At 34.8% G+C, this 19,349-nt stretch overlaps 1 protein-coding gene across 1 annotated transcript; it reads right to left on the reverse strand.

The window, feature by feature from the left end:
- Positions 1 to 7,184: 7,184 nt before the first annotated feature.
- LOC149425286 (glycosaminoglycan xylosylkinase homolog) lies at positions 7,185 to 16,076 on the reverse strand. Its single transcript, XM_089651062.1, has 6 exons — positions 15,492 to 16,076; positions 15,279 to 15,416; positions 10,799 to 11,027; positions 10,498 to 10,696; positions 8,223 to 8,423; positions 7,185 to 7,450 (listed from the first exon to the last, which is right to left on the reverse strand). The coding sequence occupies exons 1-6, from the start codon at positions 15,783 to 15,785 to the stop codon at positions 7,240 to 7,242; spliced, it is 1,272 nt and encodes a 423-aa protein (XP_089507188.1). The 5' UTR covers positions 15,786 to 16,076; the 3' UTR covers positions 7,185 to 7,239.
- Positions 16,077 to 19,349: the final 3,273 nt, after the last annotated feature.

Here is a 19,349-nt window from a genome sequence, read left to right on the forward strand (position 1 = left end):
TAATAAATTTATTGAAAAAAAATCTAATTTCGGGCCAAGGCCAGTTTTTATAATATTGTAGCTTTTCTAGTACAAGTGAAAAAGAGGTCAAGGACAATGGAGTAAGTTTTCCTCTGCTTTTCCTGTAATTTAAAGAAAGTTGAGTTCAATTAGTGGTTGGCCTCATTCTTCAGCCTTGTGTATGTCATGGCCAGTCGTTAAAACAGTGTTATAGTGGCCGAGAAAGATGTGCTGCTTACTTACCATTCATATTTCGTATGAGCAGTCCTATCTTTGCCAAATCTACCTAGGATTTTACCACGGCTAAAAATCTTTTTAGATATAAATATTACAAATACATCATAAAAAAAGTCACAGCAGTTTTTCGCGGCTATCCCTAAATTTATTTAACTCTAGTTGTCTAAAGGAAAGTTAGTTCAATAGCTGAAAGTGTCCAATTATATTGATACTTTTATTATATTACTTATACACGGTGTCCGGAAACTCGTAGTACAAGCGGGAAACTGGAGAATCTACACAATTTGTTAATTATACTATTTAACATTTAAAAAAAAATGTTTAACCGCACAAGAGTCCCAACTGCTCACAACTGTCTGGAGCCAGTGAGACTGGTATCCCCAATTGGGGAATGTTGTGAGGCTGAAGGTAGTGGGGGGGGGGGGAAGGAGATGGTGAAGAGGAAGGTGGGGAAGTTGAATGGTGTTGAAGTTCCTGCATTGGGATGTGCTGCAAATATACTATACACGGTGTCCGGAAACTTAGTACAAGCGGGAAACTGGAGAATCTACACCACATGGGGAACCCAAATAAACATAAAGTTTTTTGATTTGAGCATTTTCACAAAAAAAAAAAAAAAAACAAAAAAATATTTTTCGGCTATTTTAGGGTTATAGTTTTTTCTGGTGTTTAGGGTTGAACAACAGATGTTTTAACCCTGCAGAGCAGAAATATTTTATGATTACACCGGATTAAATGAAGGGTGATTTGAAAATAATGCTTCAAATCAGAGTTTCTTCATTTGTTTTACTTTCAAATAGTTTTAATTAGTTGGGTACTTTGATCTTCAGTAATAATTTATAAGAATTTGATTAAAAAAAAAAAAAAAAAAAAAATCAACTTCTAACTCGATTTACTCGATAACGAAAGCTCAAATAAAAAAAAAATATACTACAAAATCGACTCCAAATGTGATGTAGATTCACCAGTTTCCCGCTTGTACTACGAGTTTCCGGACACCCTGTATTTTGTATATATAAATTTTTATCTTTTTTAGTAAAATATTTTGCAATATTTTTACATCAGTCATCCTTATCCACTGCACTGTTTATGAGTAGATTATATAAATTATGTAAATGTATAATATGTAACAGCCTTTTACGGGAGTAAATAAATGAAATTCGATATATATTATTACTAGCTGACCAGGCATTGCTCGGGGTTGCAAATGATTTGGAGTAAAGTTTTGACGTTGTGAATTCTAGGATAAACATTGACTTTTCTCTACTTTCTACAAATATAATACACATGTATTATTTATATAGGGTAAACCACCTAATTATTGGCACTTTAAGCAGCTACTTCACAAAACCGGTAAAATTTGCATGTAAAAATATGTTTTAACAAAGAGAAAAGCATTTATATTGGTCTTCTAATCTCTGCAGAATATTATAAAGTACTTATCATTAATAAATTATTTCGTTTTCTTCAATATAGTGTACCTTTTAAAAAAATACCTCAAATACCAGTTTCTGGCATAGCCAAACCTTTCATTGGCAGTGATTATTACCTATTATTGTCACTGTTCTCCCGAGACTGAAAAATGGCTGCTAGGTCTTATGTAGGGGTTTTAAAATGTATTATACATCGTCTATGTTGGTACCTATTTTAAGATAATTCTTAATAGAAATAAACAAAATAAAATCCTTTGTTGAGAAAAGTAACATTTATTTATATAGGAACATCCCATATCAGTTGAAACGCTTATAGTTAAATAAACTTTCCATAAAGTATTAAAACAAAACCAAAAAAGCCTTCTACCTAGGCTTGAACGAAAAATAGAACAATTTTAGCTTAAGACTATTTAATTTCCTTAATTATATTTAATTAAATCACAATCTAATTGATTAAGATCATAAGTAATTCTTAAGTCACGTTAGTCATCTGAATCCTCAGTCAACATTTTTTCTATCTCAGCAGCACTGCAATTTTTGCTAGTACCCACTTGCTTTTTGGTTTTCTTTGTTATTATTTTTAAGTGCAGCTTTCAATTTGCCATTTTCAAGTTTATAGAAATCATCCGGAAACAAAATTTTAGACACATTGTCTTTAGTTTGTTTTTTGTTTTTCTTTACCATTTGTTTCTCTTTTTCCAATTTCTTTTGTTCTCTTTCTTCTTTTCTCTTTTTAACACCTTCTGCTTTCTCTTCTTTAATTTTATTTTTTTCATTTTCCTGAGCTTTCCATTCGGCAGATGTTAGTACAAAAGGCGTCTTCTTGGTATTTTTTATCCCTTTTCTTTGTGGCGTTTTAGGAAGTACCAAAATATCTTGTAATTTTAATATATTATCTTCCTTAACCAGTGGTACTTTCAGTTGCATAAAATTATTTTGATCTGCACCTATTTTGACATCTCCAGTTACTCTGATAGACGGTTTTTGGGGAGTTGAATATATTGATGATTGCTGCTGACTGCTAACGGACGCTTCGTAGATAGATGTTTGTTGAACAAATGTTTGTTGTGTGGATGGTTGTTTGTTGCTTGGTACGTAAGTGAATGATGGCTGTAAGATCGAAGCATGCTGTAAGGAAGTAGAGGCTTTTTGGGAGGATACTTGCTCTATGGATTCTGGCTGAATGAATGCTTGTTGAGTGGGTGAAAGATGATTGTGTGGTTGTTGGCTAACTGTTTCTGGAATAGGTTCTTGTAGGGTTGATGTATCTTCTATAAAATAATTTAATTCAGAGCATTGGACTATTTCCTCAACATCTTGTGAAACATCTTTCGTTAACGCTTGAGATGGATTAGGACAGTTTTCTGCCATTGTGTTTTGAATGGTTGAAATTTATTTATTTATTTACGGACAATTAGTCCATTAACAACATATTAATTACACGAATAAGTTTTATAAACAGAGATGACAGTGAAAGGAGAGCATATATAAATGAGGAGCGAAGACAATAACAATGACAATAATAATATAAAAGTAAGAATGGGAGATAATAATAAGTCAAAGCATGAAGATGGTTCAAAGGGCATTAGAAATTAGACATTGCGTATTGACTGTCGAAAGTCATTTAGGCATATACCACAAAATTCAATGCTTTGACTTGACAGTGAGTTGACAAGTCTCGACATGAAATGCGGCGACGTCTGCAGGTTGAAGGAGCCTAGTGCAGTTAGGGTATAACGCTATGAGAATTATACCTAAATTAGTACATAATTCACTGGTAGCATACGTCAAGTGCCATTTGTGGCCATCTCTCTGTGGCCTCTTACATCAGATGCAGAGACTGTGGAGGTGGCAGCTGTTACGGCTTCTGGTGTTCGAAATGTAACTGTTGGATGTCTAGCTAAAAACAATTTAAACCACTTCTCACCATTCTTAAAACTGCTGGCTCTCCCCGATTTATTGATAAAGTCTGAAACACTCTTTATCAAATCTTCTTTCCTCTTTGGAAACCCTTTTTTGCTACTGATTTTTATCCAGTCAACAAAAAGCTGTTCTTCTTCGTCAGTTAAAATTGTGGACGGACCGGGCTTAGAGCGATGATCAGGATGTTCCAATCTGAATTGTATAGTAGACCGTGGTACGCTGAAGGTTTTTGCAGCAAGTTTTTTGCTCATGCCTTTTGATATTTCGTGGAGAGCTTTTTGTAGGTATAAATTTTCCGTTAAAAACATTTTTTACTATTTTTTTCTCTAGACTTCTTCTGACTAGGCTTCATTTTGAAAGTGGCTGAAAAGACAATATTTTTATTGGCACGTTTTTACCCAATGTTTGACACCCGTGTCAATAAATGGATTTTATATAATTGGCAGTGGGCCAACTTTTGGATTGGTGTGTTCAAAACGTTAGAAAATATTTTCAATGCAATTTAAACTGAATTTTGAGACAAACAAGGTATAATTTTTAATAAACTCAAATTATTTTAAATACCCTTTTATTGGCATGTGTGCCAATAAAATGGATAAACCGATTTTACGCATACCAAATGTTGGCACCCCACAAATAACTAAAAGTTGGCGGTTAAATTATAAAATAATGTTTTAAAAAGGGAGTTAATATATTCAATAATAAAACAAAATGATTAGGTATAAGAAAAACAAAATAGATTTGCAATTTTTAAAAGATTACGATAGCTCTTACCTTAGTAAAAAACGAATATTTTGATTGTTTTTGTCGCACAGGTTGCGGCTTGTCAAACAGATGGTAAATGCGCCGCCATGTTTGAAAAAAATTAAAACGTGTGTTGCCAGTTGAGTAATAAATGATACTACTGTTTAATTTCTACTAAAAAATATAAGATCTGGCTACAAAAAATCTTAATTTTTTTTAAAAACTAGAGCATGCCAATAAATTGGTGGAGTGCCAATGATAGGGTGGTTTACCCTATAATCCTTCTGGAGGAAATGCCCTAAATGACAGTGAAAACCCTATCAAAATCCGTTGCGCAGTTTCAAAGAATAAAGCGCACAAATAGACAGACGCGGATAGTGACTTTATTTTATACTATTTAGAGATTTCACAACGGGTTTTGCAACTCTTGACTAAAATATTTTATAATATTAAAATGTTTTGCTGCATTCTGAGCACTGAGGTTAGCCATTTTATGCAAATAGAAACACCGTTAGTTGAACACATTTTATCTTCTAGTTTTTTTCTAATTTTTGACCGTCTCCGTGGTTAAGGGGTAAGGCTCCCGACTACGAATCCAGAGTTTCCGGATTCAAATCCCTTTAACCCATTGGCATCAAACCATGGTGTATCGCTATGTCTTAAACTCCAACCACGCCGGCACGGCGGGTCTGAAGTATGTCAGCTTAAAAACGGTCGAACAGGTGACATCTGAGTTTCAAATTTTAAATGCGAATCGCTCTAAAGATAATGAAGCATTCATTGAGTATTGTTGGCAATAATAAGTCGGTAAAGTTTTTTCCTGATAATTACAAATTAAGTTTCGTTAGCGATCAGCATCATAGTGATTTTTCAAAATGGCGAGTGGTTCTGGTATCGTTAACATTGATCGAAAAAGTTATGGTGATGCTTTGAGGACTATCATACCAAATTAAATTTTTCATTATACATATATTATACACGTAAATAACGTTCAACTTTTTTGAGTAAAAAAAATAGTTATTTTCATATCTTCATTTACTCACATTATTATAATTTTTTTATTACGTTTAACATAGGGTTTAAAAGTTATATTAGATTTAGTAAACTACTGCAGATTTAAACAATTTGATACAAAATTAATTCAGATGTGAGGGCCAGAGGCGGCTCTAGGAGTCCAGAAGTAGAAGGTCAATAAAAAAAAGAATAAGAAATATTAATGCAATACTCACATATTCTGAAACCGGTAGTACAATATTGTTTAATTTAAGATGATTTATCTAATTATTTACACATATAACTAATTGATGTTTTTTTTCTTTTGAAAGATCTTTTCCTCCTAAAAGTTTTTAAATAACTAACTCCAACCTCAGTCCATTGTTTATAAGTAGATTGAAAAAGTAAACAATGAAAGCAAAAGTGGTGAACACAGCACAGGTGAACTCCTAGCGTGGAGGACAATATACTATACCATTGTTTAACAAATATATTAAAGAATAAATAAATAAAAATAAATAAATAAAAAAGTACCTATACATTCATTTTATTGCACCCGCAAAACACTGACAAAAATTATAACTTTTCATTTTGTAATATTATTTTTAACCTCTCTTGTAAAATAAACTAGTTGTCACTTTATTTGAATATGTTTGTCATCATTCAATGAATTGTTTGCAATTTCTTTCACAATGACATCCACAGAATTTGACATTTTAAATTATTCCATGCAAATTACGTCAATTATGATAAACATAATTTCGCAAACTAATATTCAAGTTCAAGATGGCTATCGTTTATTACACAAAAACTTTCGACTGACATTTTTTCACACCTTCTTCTAATACCTTAATATTATGGTCATAGATCTATTTCACCGCGGTCATGTCCGAAAGACTCTTAAAAATAAATTTTGTATGATACTAAGCATGCGTCAGACATGATAGTGTTTACCTCCTTTGTCTCTATAGCAAAGAGAAAGAAAGTGACCCACGCTAGGACATGCAATAGCTTCTAAATTGGACACTGGAACGAATTGAAAAAACGTATGAATAAAACTAAATTAATAATCGGGTAGATTGTTAAATCCTTTTTTTATATTAATACTATTTTGCAGCATATTTTTGGGAGGTCATTGACCAAATGACCTTCTTAGAAGAGCCGCCACTAGTGAGGGCCAATTTTTAGCTCAACAATTCGGACGCCAACGACTTAACACAGATTAATTTGTGTTATTTCACATTTAAGTAATTTAGAATAACATGATATTTAGTATACAAGTGGACCAATGACGCAATGCTTTGCTTTTGCTAATGTCTTTATTGGAAGTTTCTTCCATAATTCACAACTGTATACCACAATGTTACTGATAAAAAACTACATTACATCAACTTTAATTCTACCCCGTATCTCATTCCTGTGCAGAGATATTGCGTTAAGCTTTCCTTGGACTTCCCTGACTTTCTCTACCATTCAAATACTCTCTAAACACTCCTGGCATTAATGAGAACAAACTTTGAAATTTTCAGCGATATCGGTCGAATACTTTTCGAGTTTTGCAAGCGCAAACATACGCAGGCTGAATTTTTATGTATTAAGATTTGTGGCTCGGTCCAGAGTGGAACGATCCCTGATGAAAGTCCAGAATAATTGAAATGTTGCTTGAAATGGCTTTTGCCATATTTAATGACAAGATTTAAATGGCCAAATACTTCCCCTCCCCAATTACGTTCAGCCTCACAACATACCCCAATTAGGTATGGACAATTATTATTTTTTTAAACATGTATTGATTTACCTTGTATACAAGATAATAAACATTATAATGTTTGATAATAAAACACCACATTCAGATAAAAATAAATACTATAATATATTTAAAAAAAAATATCTGGAATACAATACATATTCACTTATTTTTTAAAACATACTTTCCGTACTTCTGAACACAGGTATCGACGGTGGAGTAGATTGTCAGGAGCCGCCGATCTAGGGCTTCCAGGTGTGCGGGGGCTAGCAGAGGCCCCTGGGCCCCTGGCAATGTGGACAGGGAACTCAGGGCCTCCGACAGGGAGCCCCCGGGGAGTAACAGGAGTCGCTCCCAGGTTGATCTCCTCAATCTAAATGCATATATTGCAAATATTAATATAAAGGTATTATTTGAGGGAGTGTGTAATCCAAAAATATGGAAAATACAACGAATTAACTTTACTGTAAAAGAACATAAATAATACAATAAAAGTTTATATGTCTCTGTATTAAAATTCAGAGGTATGATTTATTTTAAATGAAGGTGAGAAGTGTCCAACTCGAACGCCTATCACTTAACTCATATTCCAGTTATAAACGTGACCACTCGAGGGGATATGAATGTATATTTTTTTAAACCATAATATTTTTCATTGCAGTTCCTTATTGACATTATGTATTTGTATAAATTGCATAATATATGTATGCACATTTACGTCTATGTTATATATATGTACATATCTCCCTTAAACTAACTAAGTAAAATAAGTTTTTCTTCAACGTTAAAAGCACCCATTGACAAAAAATATAATATAATGCGATTATTAAACGGTCTTGTGATGGCAGCACTGCACTTCTGGCAGGGACCTATTTAAAAGCGATGGAGCCAAATCCTGATGTTATAGATAAAATATATATATATTTTTTTTAAATATTTTTTCTTTTTAAAAAACTTTAATCTCATTATGTTTTTTGTGTTATTATTATTATTATCTTATGTTTTCGTTTATTGTGTATGTATTATCTTACAATATTTTGTTATATTTACTTTATATATATTCTATGTATAATATGGAGCTCATGGGATTGCACCACCCTCCCCGAGATCTGGAATAAAAATTAAAAAAAAAAAAAATAACTCACACACAGCACTGGTAGAGCGGAGCAAGAATGTCGGTGAAATCTTTATTAGGATTTCCAAAGCCTTTTCCGTTGTCCAGGAGAACAATGCGGTCCAGGTAAGTCTCATAATGGTGACGGTCCCCATTCTGCAGCAAGAAGTCGAATATAGCCGCATCCACCAGGTCCAACACTCGGGACAGGGTGTGCGTTTTCTTCACTATGCTGTCAATAGAATGAAAAATAATCTAATAAATATCTCAATAAACTAAATATTCAATTATTTTAACAGTACTCCATCACATACTAGCCACCAAATTCACAATAAAATATGTAATAATTTTTCGTGAAAAATCACCCCAAGGGCGCTTTGTACCTCACAATCTATGATTCAAATGAAGACTTAATGTTCGCACACATTTCATCTTGGCATCGGATCGGCACCGCCTTGCCTTATTTCACTAGGTTGTCCCGAGGCTGGGTGATGCCTTACAATATTGATTAGTGTGCGTTGCAGTATGGACATTCATACAGAGAAATCTGAACGGCTCGAGCTGAGGTGATGCTGATTTGGTGCCTGGGTGAGGCGTGTGCGACAACCTGCTGTAAATTGCAAATAAATCGAAATTGCAGCACTACCTACCTGTACATAAATACATTTTTATATGGATTTCAATGTTTTAATTTATATTGTTTGCTATAGTAATAACGTACATAGCCATGATTACCAAAAGATTGTATCGTAAGGTTAAATTATAAGCGTCCTAAATGAGAATACCAAATTATCACGCCAAAATTGGATTCTGTGTCCCTGTACACGTTTTTCGTATATTAGAGTGGTCTAAAATTTTGTTTAGGCAGAACATTGTAGGGATCTGTAAAATTATCGTAATGACTACTGTGTCGCTTATGATAGATACACAGAGTCAAAAATTCAAGGAATTCAAGGAATTTTTGACTCTGTTCTTGAATAGCGATAGTGGAGTCACCGTGGCTATCGGATGTGCTTAGCTAAGACATAACAAAATAATATATAATATAATAATAAAAAAATAACTTTGTGTTATTTCACAATTTTTAATTATATATAGTATACTTGCGGCATGTTCCAGAGTGGAAGTTACTCTCACTATTGCCTTGGTGTAAGACCACCATTCAGAATGAAACATTGCTTGAAATGGCTTCAGCCGTGTTTGGTGACCAGATTTGAATAGCCAGGTACTCCCCCACTTTCCTCTTACCCTCGTACTACCTTCAGCCTATATAAAACGGAGGCCTCACCACAGGTAAGCCACCCAGTGAGGTCAACATTACTAAATTGTACTAAGAAATATAAAATATTGTACCAAAATAAATAAAAATATATATCCTAATTTGGGATGCCATAGTCTTACTGGCTCTAGATGTTTGGGTGCAGATGGGGCTCTTGTGCGGTATTCACTAAAAAAATATATTTTTTTACAATGGCTAAAACTACTTTTCTGTCTGTCTGATTATGTCCATGCGAAATCAGAAAACTGTTTATGTACACACAATGAATCAATTTTTGAAAATCACAGTTGCAAGATGATAATTATAAGATCGATTGTGCAATTTGTAAGAAATGGATTTCATGATTTATTTTTTTGAATCGATTTAATTTTGTTTATATAATATATTATAATATGTAATGCATAAATGCAAACCGCATAGTCGATGCAAACTCTTAATGTCTTCATGCATATGCAAAGTATAGTTGTTCGATTTGACAATGTTTGTTAAGTCTTTTGTATTTCTTGTTTTTGATCCAGGTATTTTAACTGTTTTGTTTATTATTTGATTAGTGTGCCAGTTATATTGTTTCTTACTAAAGTTCTCATTTGACAGATAATTGATTCATTTACAATTATAGTTGGTGTTTCTTGAACATTTTTCGTTAGTAAGAAGCCTCGTTAATATACAAGACTAAAGCAATAATCTGATAAAAACCACAGACCCATGCTTAATAAAAAGGGATAAGAGAAGAATTCTTATTTGTTCATAAGCCGATACTTTGTGATGTGATAATTTAAAATAAAAAAATAACTTAGTAAACACCACTTTAATTTTTTATACTTAATGCCGAACGGGTGTCGCTACAGCCGTAGCTTCTTGCTTTGGTTAATACTGTATTATACAGCCCTGAAGAAGCTGCCATTGTAGTATAACAAAATAAAAGTGGTGGTTACCAAGTTATTGTTTTATGAAGAATTCTAATATTTTAGCACTTTAACCCAATTTTCAAGTAATTTGATTATGTAGCCATATTATTATTACCAACCTACAGTATTCAGTGTTATGTTCCCAGTCTGCCTGCTTCTGGGCATTGTAGGTCCTCTGCCACGGAGAGCGGTACTTCTTGAAGGGCTGCTCCACAACCAGAATCACGGCGCCCTCTACCTCACCACGTTGATCTCCGCACACTGTTTCGTTACGACGGCAGTAGAAACATTTGCCGTACAGGCACATGGTCCCGTTCTCTGGACAAATCAAGACCATTACTCATGGAATACTTAATCACACAGAAATTACAATATACACATGTGTGTATGGCATTATTAAGTATGAAGTTAATAGGCCACCTTTAGTGAACATGGTTTGCTTCAGCTGCGGCGTGGCTACGTCGTAGATGTCTGTCCGGGCGTTAAGTCTTCTCAGCACGGCCAGCGGCACCCATCGGATATCCAGCAGCATGGACAGGTAGGACGCCACCACCTCCGCATTGTGCCGGTCCTTCCCCGAGTACACGGAGCCTCGGATGACAAAATCTCGAGCGTACCACTGCGGCTTGAAGAGCACATTCTGCCCACCCTGTAAAAGACAGGTGTTTAACATTGGAAGAGTTTTATGATTATTCCAAATCCAGTACCTACTCAAATTGCCTTTTCCCATGCTTTTTGTCCCATTCCTAATAGTCTTACCTTGGAAGAAAGAAAATCTGAAAAAAGAAGACCGACGCTAGTGTCATTTGTATTAGGGTTTATATTTTCGTTGTTGTTTAAAGTGCTTGTTATTTCGCTCCTCGTATAGATAATCACGTGAAAAGTCCGTAAAATAGTGTAAGTATAATTCCTAGGTTCATTATTCTCGTTTGGTGAATTGTAAAGAGAGTTTATGTTGTGAAAATCTCATGGTTAAAATTAATGGTGCTTATAATAATAATAATAATGATTTATTGTCTTCTTTTCTTAGTAACATATAGAGATAATGATATCCTCACTGGGATCTCCCATGCTGAGAGTTATAAGATGTGTATGTGCTATGTATAAACAATAAGTGACCCATATGTAAAAATATGATTTAAAGTGATCTGAAGAAGTTATTGTTTTATTTTAAATAATAATACTACAAGGAACCAATAGGTAAATAGTTTCTGTGGGGACTGATGCTGTTTTTAGAAATATTTATTGGATGTATGTTCAATTAACCCGTGGTTTGCGCGTAACTTGAATCCGAGTCTTTTTTTGTTATTTGTTTTTGGGGTATTATGCCGTGTTGCGCTAACTCCTTCTTTAGCCAACGTTTCGGACAGCATTGCAGTGTCCATCATCAGGGCAGATGTCTTATTTGAGGTTGTGTTAAAATGTGAGCTTAAGTATGAGGTTGTGATACCGTGTTGCCAGCTCCAACCCTCTGAGCTAACATTAACGTATCATTTTTTTATTTAAAGTGGTTTTCTTCGTTTAGCTCTGGTGTATCCGTCAATTACCGGATACCAAGAACTATTAAGCTTAGCTCCATCGTCTCTATTAATGTTTACGGGATTTTTATGAATTTCAATGGCCTCCGTAATCAGCCGTGCTCTATAAGTTTTCGGTCTCCCCAGGATTTCAGGAACAAATCCAAAGTAATGCCCGGTGTCAATCAAATGCTCGGCAATTGCCGATTTGTCAGGGTGGCCGAGTTTACAAGCTCTGAAGTGTTCCGAAATTCTTTTGGAGATAGTCCGCTCTGTCTGGCCTACATAGACCTTGTCACATCCGGAACAGCTGAGTTTATACACTCCATCTGTTTCCAGAGGAAACTTAGTCTTTGCAGACCTCAGTAAGTCCTGTATCTTTGTTGTTGTTCCGAAGACAGTCTTGATATTTTCCTTTCTCAAAAGCTTGGCAATTTTGTCTGTCACATTGTGCACATAAGGCAGGAAGGCACAGCCTTTCGACTCTTGTTCAACTTTGTCTTCGTTTGGTGCAGATTTGGCTCTTATGATTTGCCTTGTCTGACTTGCTGGGTAGCCGTTACGCTCCAGTGCATCGGTCAGCTTCGTAAGTTCCGCTCCGATTTTATGTTCTTCGCATATTCTGGTCGCTCGGGTCACCAATGTATGGATAAGTCCTCTCTTCTGCGCTGGGTGGTGGTGCGAATCAGCGTGTAAGTACCGATTCGTATGGGTTGGTTTCCTATATACAGTATGCCCTAGGCAATTGCCGAGCATTTGATTGACACCGGGCATTACTTTGGATTTGTTCCTGAAATCCTGGGGAGACCGAAAACTTATAGAGCACGGCTGATTACGGAGGCCATTGAAATTCATAAAAATCCCGTAAACATTAATAGAGACGATGGAGCTAAGCTTAATAGTTCTTGGTATCCGGTAATTGACGGATACACCAGAGCTAAACGAAGAAAACCACTTTAAATAAAAAAATGATACGTTAATGTTAGCTCAGAGGGTTGGAGCTGGCAACACGGTATCACAACCTCATACTTAAGCTCACATTTTAACACAACCTCAAATAAGACATCTGCCCTGATGATGGACACTGCAATGCTGTCCGAAACGTTGGCTAAAGAAGGAGTTAGCGCAACACGGCATAATACCCCAAAAACAAATAACAAAAATACTTTTGGCCGTGAAAATCTTAAATCATATTTGAATCCGAGTCGTTCAAATTTGCTCCGTTTGTGTGAACTAAAATTTGAGACCTATTAACCCCCAGCCGGCGGGAAGCATCTACACTAATTTTATCGCGCTTGCCTCTCACGCAGGAACCACTTATTTCTAGGTTTGAATACTCACTTACAAAAGCGCGATACATAACCGAAATTCATTTAAAAAAATTCCCCTTTCATATCTCTAGAAGTATGTTCTACAAATTAATTTGTTTATCGTGGGTAAGGATTTCAAGCACACGAGACAGTTTTTCCCCTTCAGCATGTTTCAAATTTGCTGCGCCGGTTCAAACGGTCTTGTTAGGCGCGCATGCGCAATAGACGATTAGTGCGACATCAGTGGAATCGTTCGCTGTTTATCATTTTAGGCTGATTTTGTGATGGTTTTTCAGCAATTGTGAATTTAGGAATTTCATTTGACAATCTCATTTCGCTGGAATAAAAATAGATATTTTAAGAAAATGTTTAATTTAGGTATTAGAGCTGTTAAACTTAAATTTTTTTATTTTTTTTGAGATTTGCAAGCAGTGTATGTTACTTTCCATATATTTTTTAATGTGAATACCGCACTCCGAGTATACTACGAGTCCCAACTGCTCCAGACCATCTGGAGCCAGTGAGACTATGGCATCTCCAGTTGAGGTATGTTGAGAGGCTGGAGGTAGTGGGGAGGGGAAGGAGAAGGGGAATAGAATGGTGGGGAAGTGCCTGGCTATTCAGATCTGGTCACCAAATATGTCTAAAGACATTTCAAGCAATGTCTCAATTCAGAATGGTAGTCTTACTAGTACTGAGAGTATCCACTCTGGAACGTGCAGCAAATATACCATATATTTTTTTAAATGAGCTCAAATGAATCAAATAAAATTTATTTGAGCACGCCGGGGATTGAACCCACGATCTTTGGATTGTTAGTCGAGAGCATTACCCCTCAACCACCACGGAAGCCGTGTTTCCTTTTTCGTGTTTTAGAGAATTTATGTTTTGGAACACAATGTGTTTTAATTTAAATATAATATTTTAATTTATTTATATAAAATTATAATATGTATATCCTGTACAAAAAATTTAATAAGTATTTTAAATAACTGAATTTTAAATTGATTAATATTTGTAAAAATATGATTATTCTATCGTTATAAGACAAAAAAAATCATCTTTACTCTCGAAGTTTAAAACGAAAAATGTTTGAAAGATTGCATACATGTGGTAAATAAGTTAACAAATAATAAACAAATCGGCGCATAGATCAAGTAATGTGACTTAAAAATTCAAATGCAAGCAGACGTAAGCACCAGGCGGTATGGCCCGGCTGGCGTTGATATTCAGTAATATAAACATCACGCCAAAGCAATTATTTTAAGTTATTTATGATTAGTTAAGATATGGATGCGTAATTTTAGCAAGGTTTACATAAAGAATGATCATGTGAAATATATTTAATTAGTTTTAAAAAGTATTATTGGCCAGCGAAACGAGATGAAAAAATGTGTAGCGTGGAGGTGAAATCACCCATACATTTGAACGCAGCCTAAAGGTTAAGTAGCGATGTATTTCATTGATGCTTGGAAGAGAACTTTTCAGAGATATGGGCCCATTAAATAAGGCATTCTTATTATTCTCGTTCATGCTCAGTGATTTTACGCCCTTTCAAACATGTCTCAATGCATGTACCGTCTCGTTCGATGCGATAAAGATTCAATGTCCATAATTCTTGCTCAATGTTCAACAGAAATTAAACTATTTAATTTGACTGAGCGTCTTGGTGGTGCCGGGTAAAGGCTGGAATGCCATCTTGTGTCGAGCTGCTTGAGCGTGTAGATGTAATGATAGGCACGGTTCTTCTAAGTCAACATGTTCGATAAAGCCAAACCGTCGAGTATGAACGTGTGATATAGCTATGTATTGTCGGCTCCGTTATAGAATCCTTCAAAAAGTTTTACAAGCGACATTTAGGTGATACATAATAATGCATATTTTATTACTCTTCTAAATAATGATTGTCGATAACATTATCATTTTTACGCAATGACTGAGGATAACACAAGATGGACTGTTTTTGTTAAGGGCGGTTCTAATTTTGAATGTAGTAAGAATGCAGTGAATCTGATTAGACATAATATATTATTATTATGATGTCTGACCAATTAGTGCAATAAGTGGACGTACCTCGAGTGTAAGCAACAACTTAAGTTGAGTTCCTTTCTGTGAATTCTCAGCGTGAATTATTTTCGAGGTCCTGAGGGCGTCCAGGACATTGGCAAAGAGTGGGTCGATTGTGGAATATATAAACCCGTCCAAAGGCCACTGCAATTAATCGACGCGTATCATTAATAATTATCCATGTTAATAAAAAGACAATACTCTAGAAAAAATCATTACCTGTTTGGCTGCCGTCCATATAGTGGAAATGGAAATGTTTTCGGTTTTTTTCGATGTTAACTGTCTTTTTAATTCATAAAATATCGAATAAAAATGAGTATTTACGTTTGAGTACGCTGGAATGAACTTTTCACTAATTGTCTTTATTGGGGTTTGATTATGTTGGGTCGAGGACTTTCTCGCGCTCACGGGTTCGTTGCTTATTACATGAAGGAAGTAGATGTTTACGATGAATATTATTCCTATTAACAAACCGGAGAGAGTCAAAACATGACATTTCTGCTTTCTTGTCATCTACGCTTCATGTGGGTTTGACAGCTGAATGCGCTCAATGAAACGTCAAATTTCAAAACAACGACCTTATCCGGCAGATTCTGTCTAGCACGCTCAGTCTCCATTCGGCAATCGGCAGTAAGAAAAGTATCGGTTTACTGATGATGTGATTTTTACTGCCGCGCTCGAACATTAGGATAAACCTAGACCCTCAAAATAGTTCGCCAGTCGCCTTGATCAGATCTTTATTTTGGCAGATAAACAAATCACTGACGCACGTGCGCACGTGGAACAAAATGGTAATGAAAATGGACGTCAAAAATAAACCAATCACATGGACGTATTTAAAAGAGAAGCTAGAAAAAAATTAGGATAGTTCTTTTATTATATCGAAATATATTTGTTGACGATGATATAATATCGATGCTAATTATATTATCAAATAATTTAATGAGGAAAATACAGGCGCAATTGTGTTTGTGTAAATTTTTGATAAAATCAGTAAAATATTAACTTTTTCAATGAATCATAATCAAAATAAAATCAAATCAAAGGCGATTATTTTTATACCAAAATAGTCTCCAATTACAGATAAAATAAGTGCTATTTTGTAAATATTTTTTGTGTGAGAAGGGTAGAGCGGTGATTGGCTAGAAAATCGTGACGTAGCTAGAAGCCCACTGGGATATATGAATTTATTGCAAAACAAGTGGCGTCAAGCGACTCAGAATGCATTCGCGATGATTTATTTATAACGCGTTGGTAACATTATACTAATTATTATATTAAAACTAATGTTCGGAATAAAATGAAAAAATCCCAGGAATGTTTGCAGTGTTACTTATACATTGATGTCGTAGAATCGAAGTTATTTATTAGCGCCTATAAAGATATTCAAAATTTCCAATGGAAATTCTCATTTAGAAAACTATCATGACAAGGATATTACAGGGAAAGTGTTGAAAATAATTGTATTAATACAAAGAGTCGAACATGGTGGTAGATGATGCTCTTAGCATCGCCTTGGTGAAAGTCGTGAAAGACCACCATTCGGAATCGAAGCATGCTTGAAATGGCTTTAGCCGTATTTGGTGGCCGTATGTGAATTGCCATGTACTTCCCCACTTTCTTTTCCTCATTATCTTCCCTTCCCCATACTCTTTTTATCACAGCTAAAATAAATTCCTCAGGGCCTATGTCATCTTTGGGGATGCTGTGCGGAGGATTTTTTGGAGAAGATGAATCCATGTTGTAGAGGGAGGAAACGCGAAAATCTTTCCACAGCCAAACTGTTGAACTCCAGAACGAGTCGTAGAAATGACCCGTTTTCCTGAGATAATTAAAGTTAACCAAGTATAAATGTTTGTCATATTTCTCCGACTATGTACCGATACCGAAGGGATAAATGCTACTAGTTCCTCAGAGCATTTTCCATTAAAATACCGGTAGAACAAGGACACCATTCCCACCTGACGACTGAGCTCTAGAGAATCCAATCCGTTTGATCTATTAAACGGACCACACGTTTCTGTACCGAGTCAAGGGTGTTTTTCAAGTATTAAAAGTATATAAATTATATGTAATAGCTGGTGTATACTTTTTAAAGTATTTGTTTCACTTGATCGTCCCATGTCTTTCTCGGGTGTCCTTTACGTCTTCTACCATTCACTTCCCCGTCATACATTCTCCTCACTCCCTGTTCTTCGATCATTACACACTCCTAATTTAACCATACATAAGTATTTGTTTCCCTTGATCGCGCCATGTCTTCCTCGGGCGTCCCCAACTTTTTCTACCATTCACTACTGATTACAACATTTTTACTGTTAAAAAACAACATTTTATACACATTAATTCGGCTCGCGTGTACAAACATAAGTGCGGGAAAATTGACTTAGATTTACCAAAAAATTAAATTATATACCTAGTGAAAAGTGAAAGAGATCGTTCCTTTCGGACTCCAACTGGACATCGATCTACGTCACGAGCTGGCGAACGGCCAATGTATGAGCCAACCTCGATAAATACATTTTCTATGAACCTTGATAGTCATCTGTACTGATTTAGTAGGTACAATATTGTCTGTCTTCAAATAAAGGGCTTCATCAAAATGCTTGATATGAAAATGTTAAACTTTTTTTTTAAAGTGATTAAATTGATCATTAAAAATGTCTATTTCATTATTGGAGCAGTGTATAGTTTTATAATTTCTTAATGTTCTAGGTACAAGGGAGAAATATTCTGAATTTGTGTGGTAGGCTTTAATATTGAAATCATCCTCCTTAAAGATTTTCTTGATGGATGTTAATTTGGGATAAAATGTTAAGCAGGGTACTCACCAAGAGTGTAGCATGTAACGTATCTGATATTGTATCAATCTGCAAGTGGGTACGGCTCGTCCACGGTAACCGCGTATCCAGCTACGACCTCCCGGATCCGCCCTTAGTGCTCGCTATGGTGAGCACACTGCGCTCCACCCGCGAGCGCAGTGTGCAGTTAGGTGTACCAACTGATGTACAACCAACAATAATATTTTAAAACATATAATATTTTATAACATAAATATTTACTAGCTGACATGTAGGTACACGTCGTTACTTGGGGTTGAGAATGATTTTGAGAAAAATTTCTGATTTATTGCTTTTGCATAAAATTATACATGCATCACAGTTGATATACTTAACATTTTATCCCATATTTTATAACATATATATTTACTAACTGACGTGTACCCGGCTTTACTCGACTTTCCTCTACTTTCTATAAATAAAATATGCATGTATTATATATATATATATATATATATATATATATATATATATATATATATATATATATATAAACCTTCCGGAAAAAATTCTCTAAATGATAGTGAAAACACTATCAAAATTCGTTGCGTAGTTTAGAAGAAGTAAGCGTACAAACAGACAGATGTCTATAGCGATTTTGTTTTATACTATTTAGAGATTAGACATTGGTGGGCACATCTGGGTTAAATAATATTGTCTAGCTCATTGTGAATATAATAATGTAAGATAGCTGTTGCAATATAAATTTATATGTTTTTATTTATTTAACGCCCAGAGGGCTTTTACATGTAGGTGGTACAATTTTAATGACAGACAGTTTTGAAACATGAGAAAGAAATAGTGAAAATAAAATTACATTAAAAAATAATATATGCAAGAAACAAAATTAAAAATAACATGAACATAAATTAAAAAATACAGCGATTTGACTGGTTAACAAAAATATAACTTCCATTTAGGAATAGTATTGAAATAAGTCTTTTATGTGATCCACGAAATTCGCAAAGTTATATAAATATATCAACATCACCTAAGTATTGGTTTCCCATAGCGTGAAACCGTTGTATTTATTTGCGCTTATGTGTGTTGCAGTAGAATAGTGTATTTTGTCGTGTTGTTATTGTAGGTATTCGTAAGTTTATGAGTTGTAGAAGTTCGCAACAGTCGAATTTAGAGTTTAGAATCTTGAATAAAAAAGTTAAGTCATCTATTTTACGCCTGTCTTCCAATGTGTGTATTTTTATAGTATTTAATAAGAAATTATATTGTAAGTCTT

The sequence above is a fragment of the Hesperophylax consimilis genome, chromosome 3 (genome assembly GCF_061612785.1).
Source record: "Hesperophylax consimilis isolate HC1 chromosome 3, BYU_Hcon_1.0, whole genome shotgun sequence".
NCBI lineage: Eukaryota > Metazoa > Arthropoda > Insecta > Trichoptera > Limnephilidae > Hesperophylax > Hesperophylax consimilis.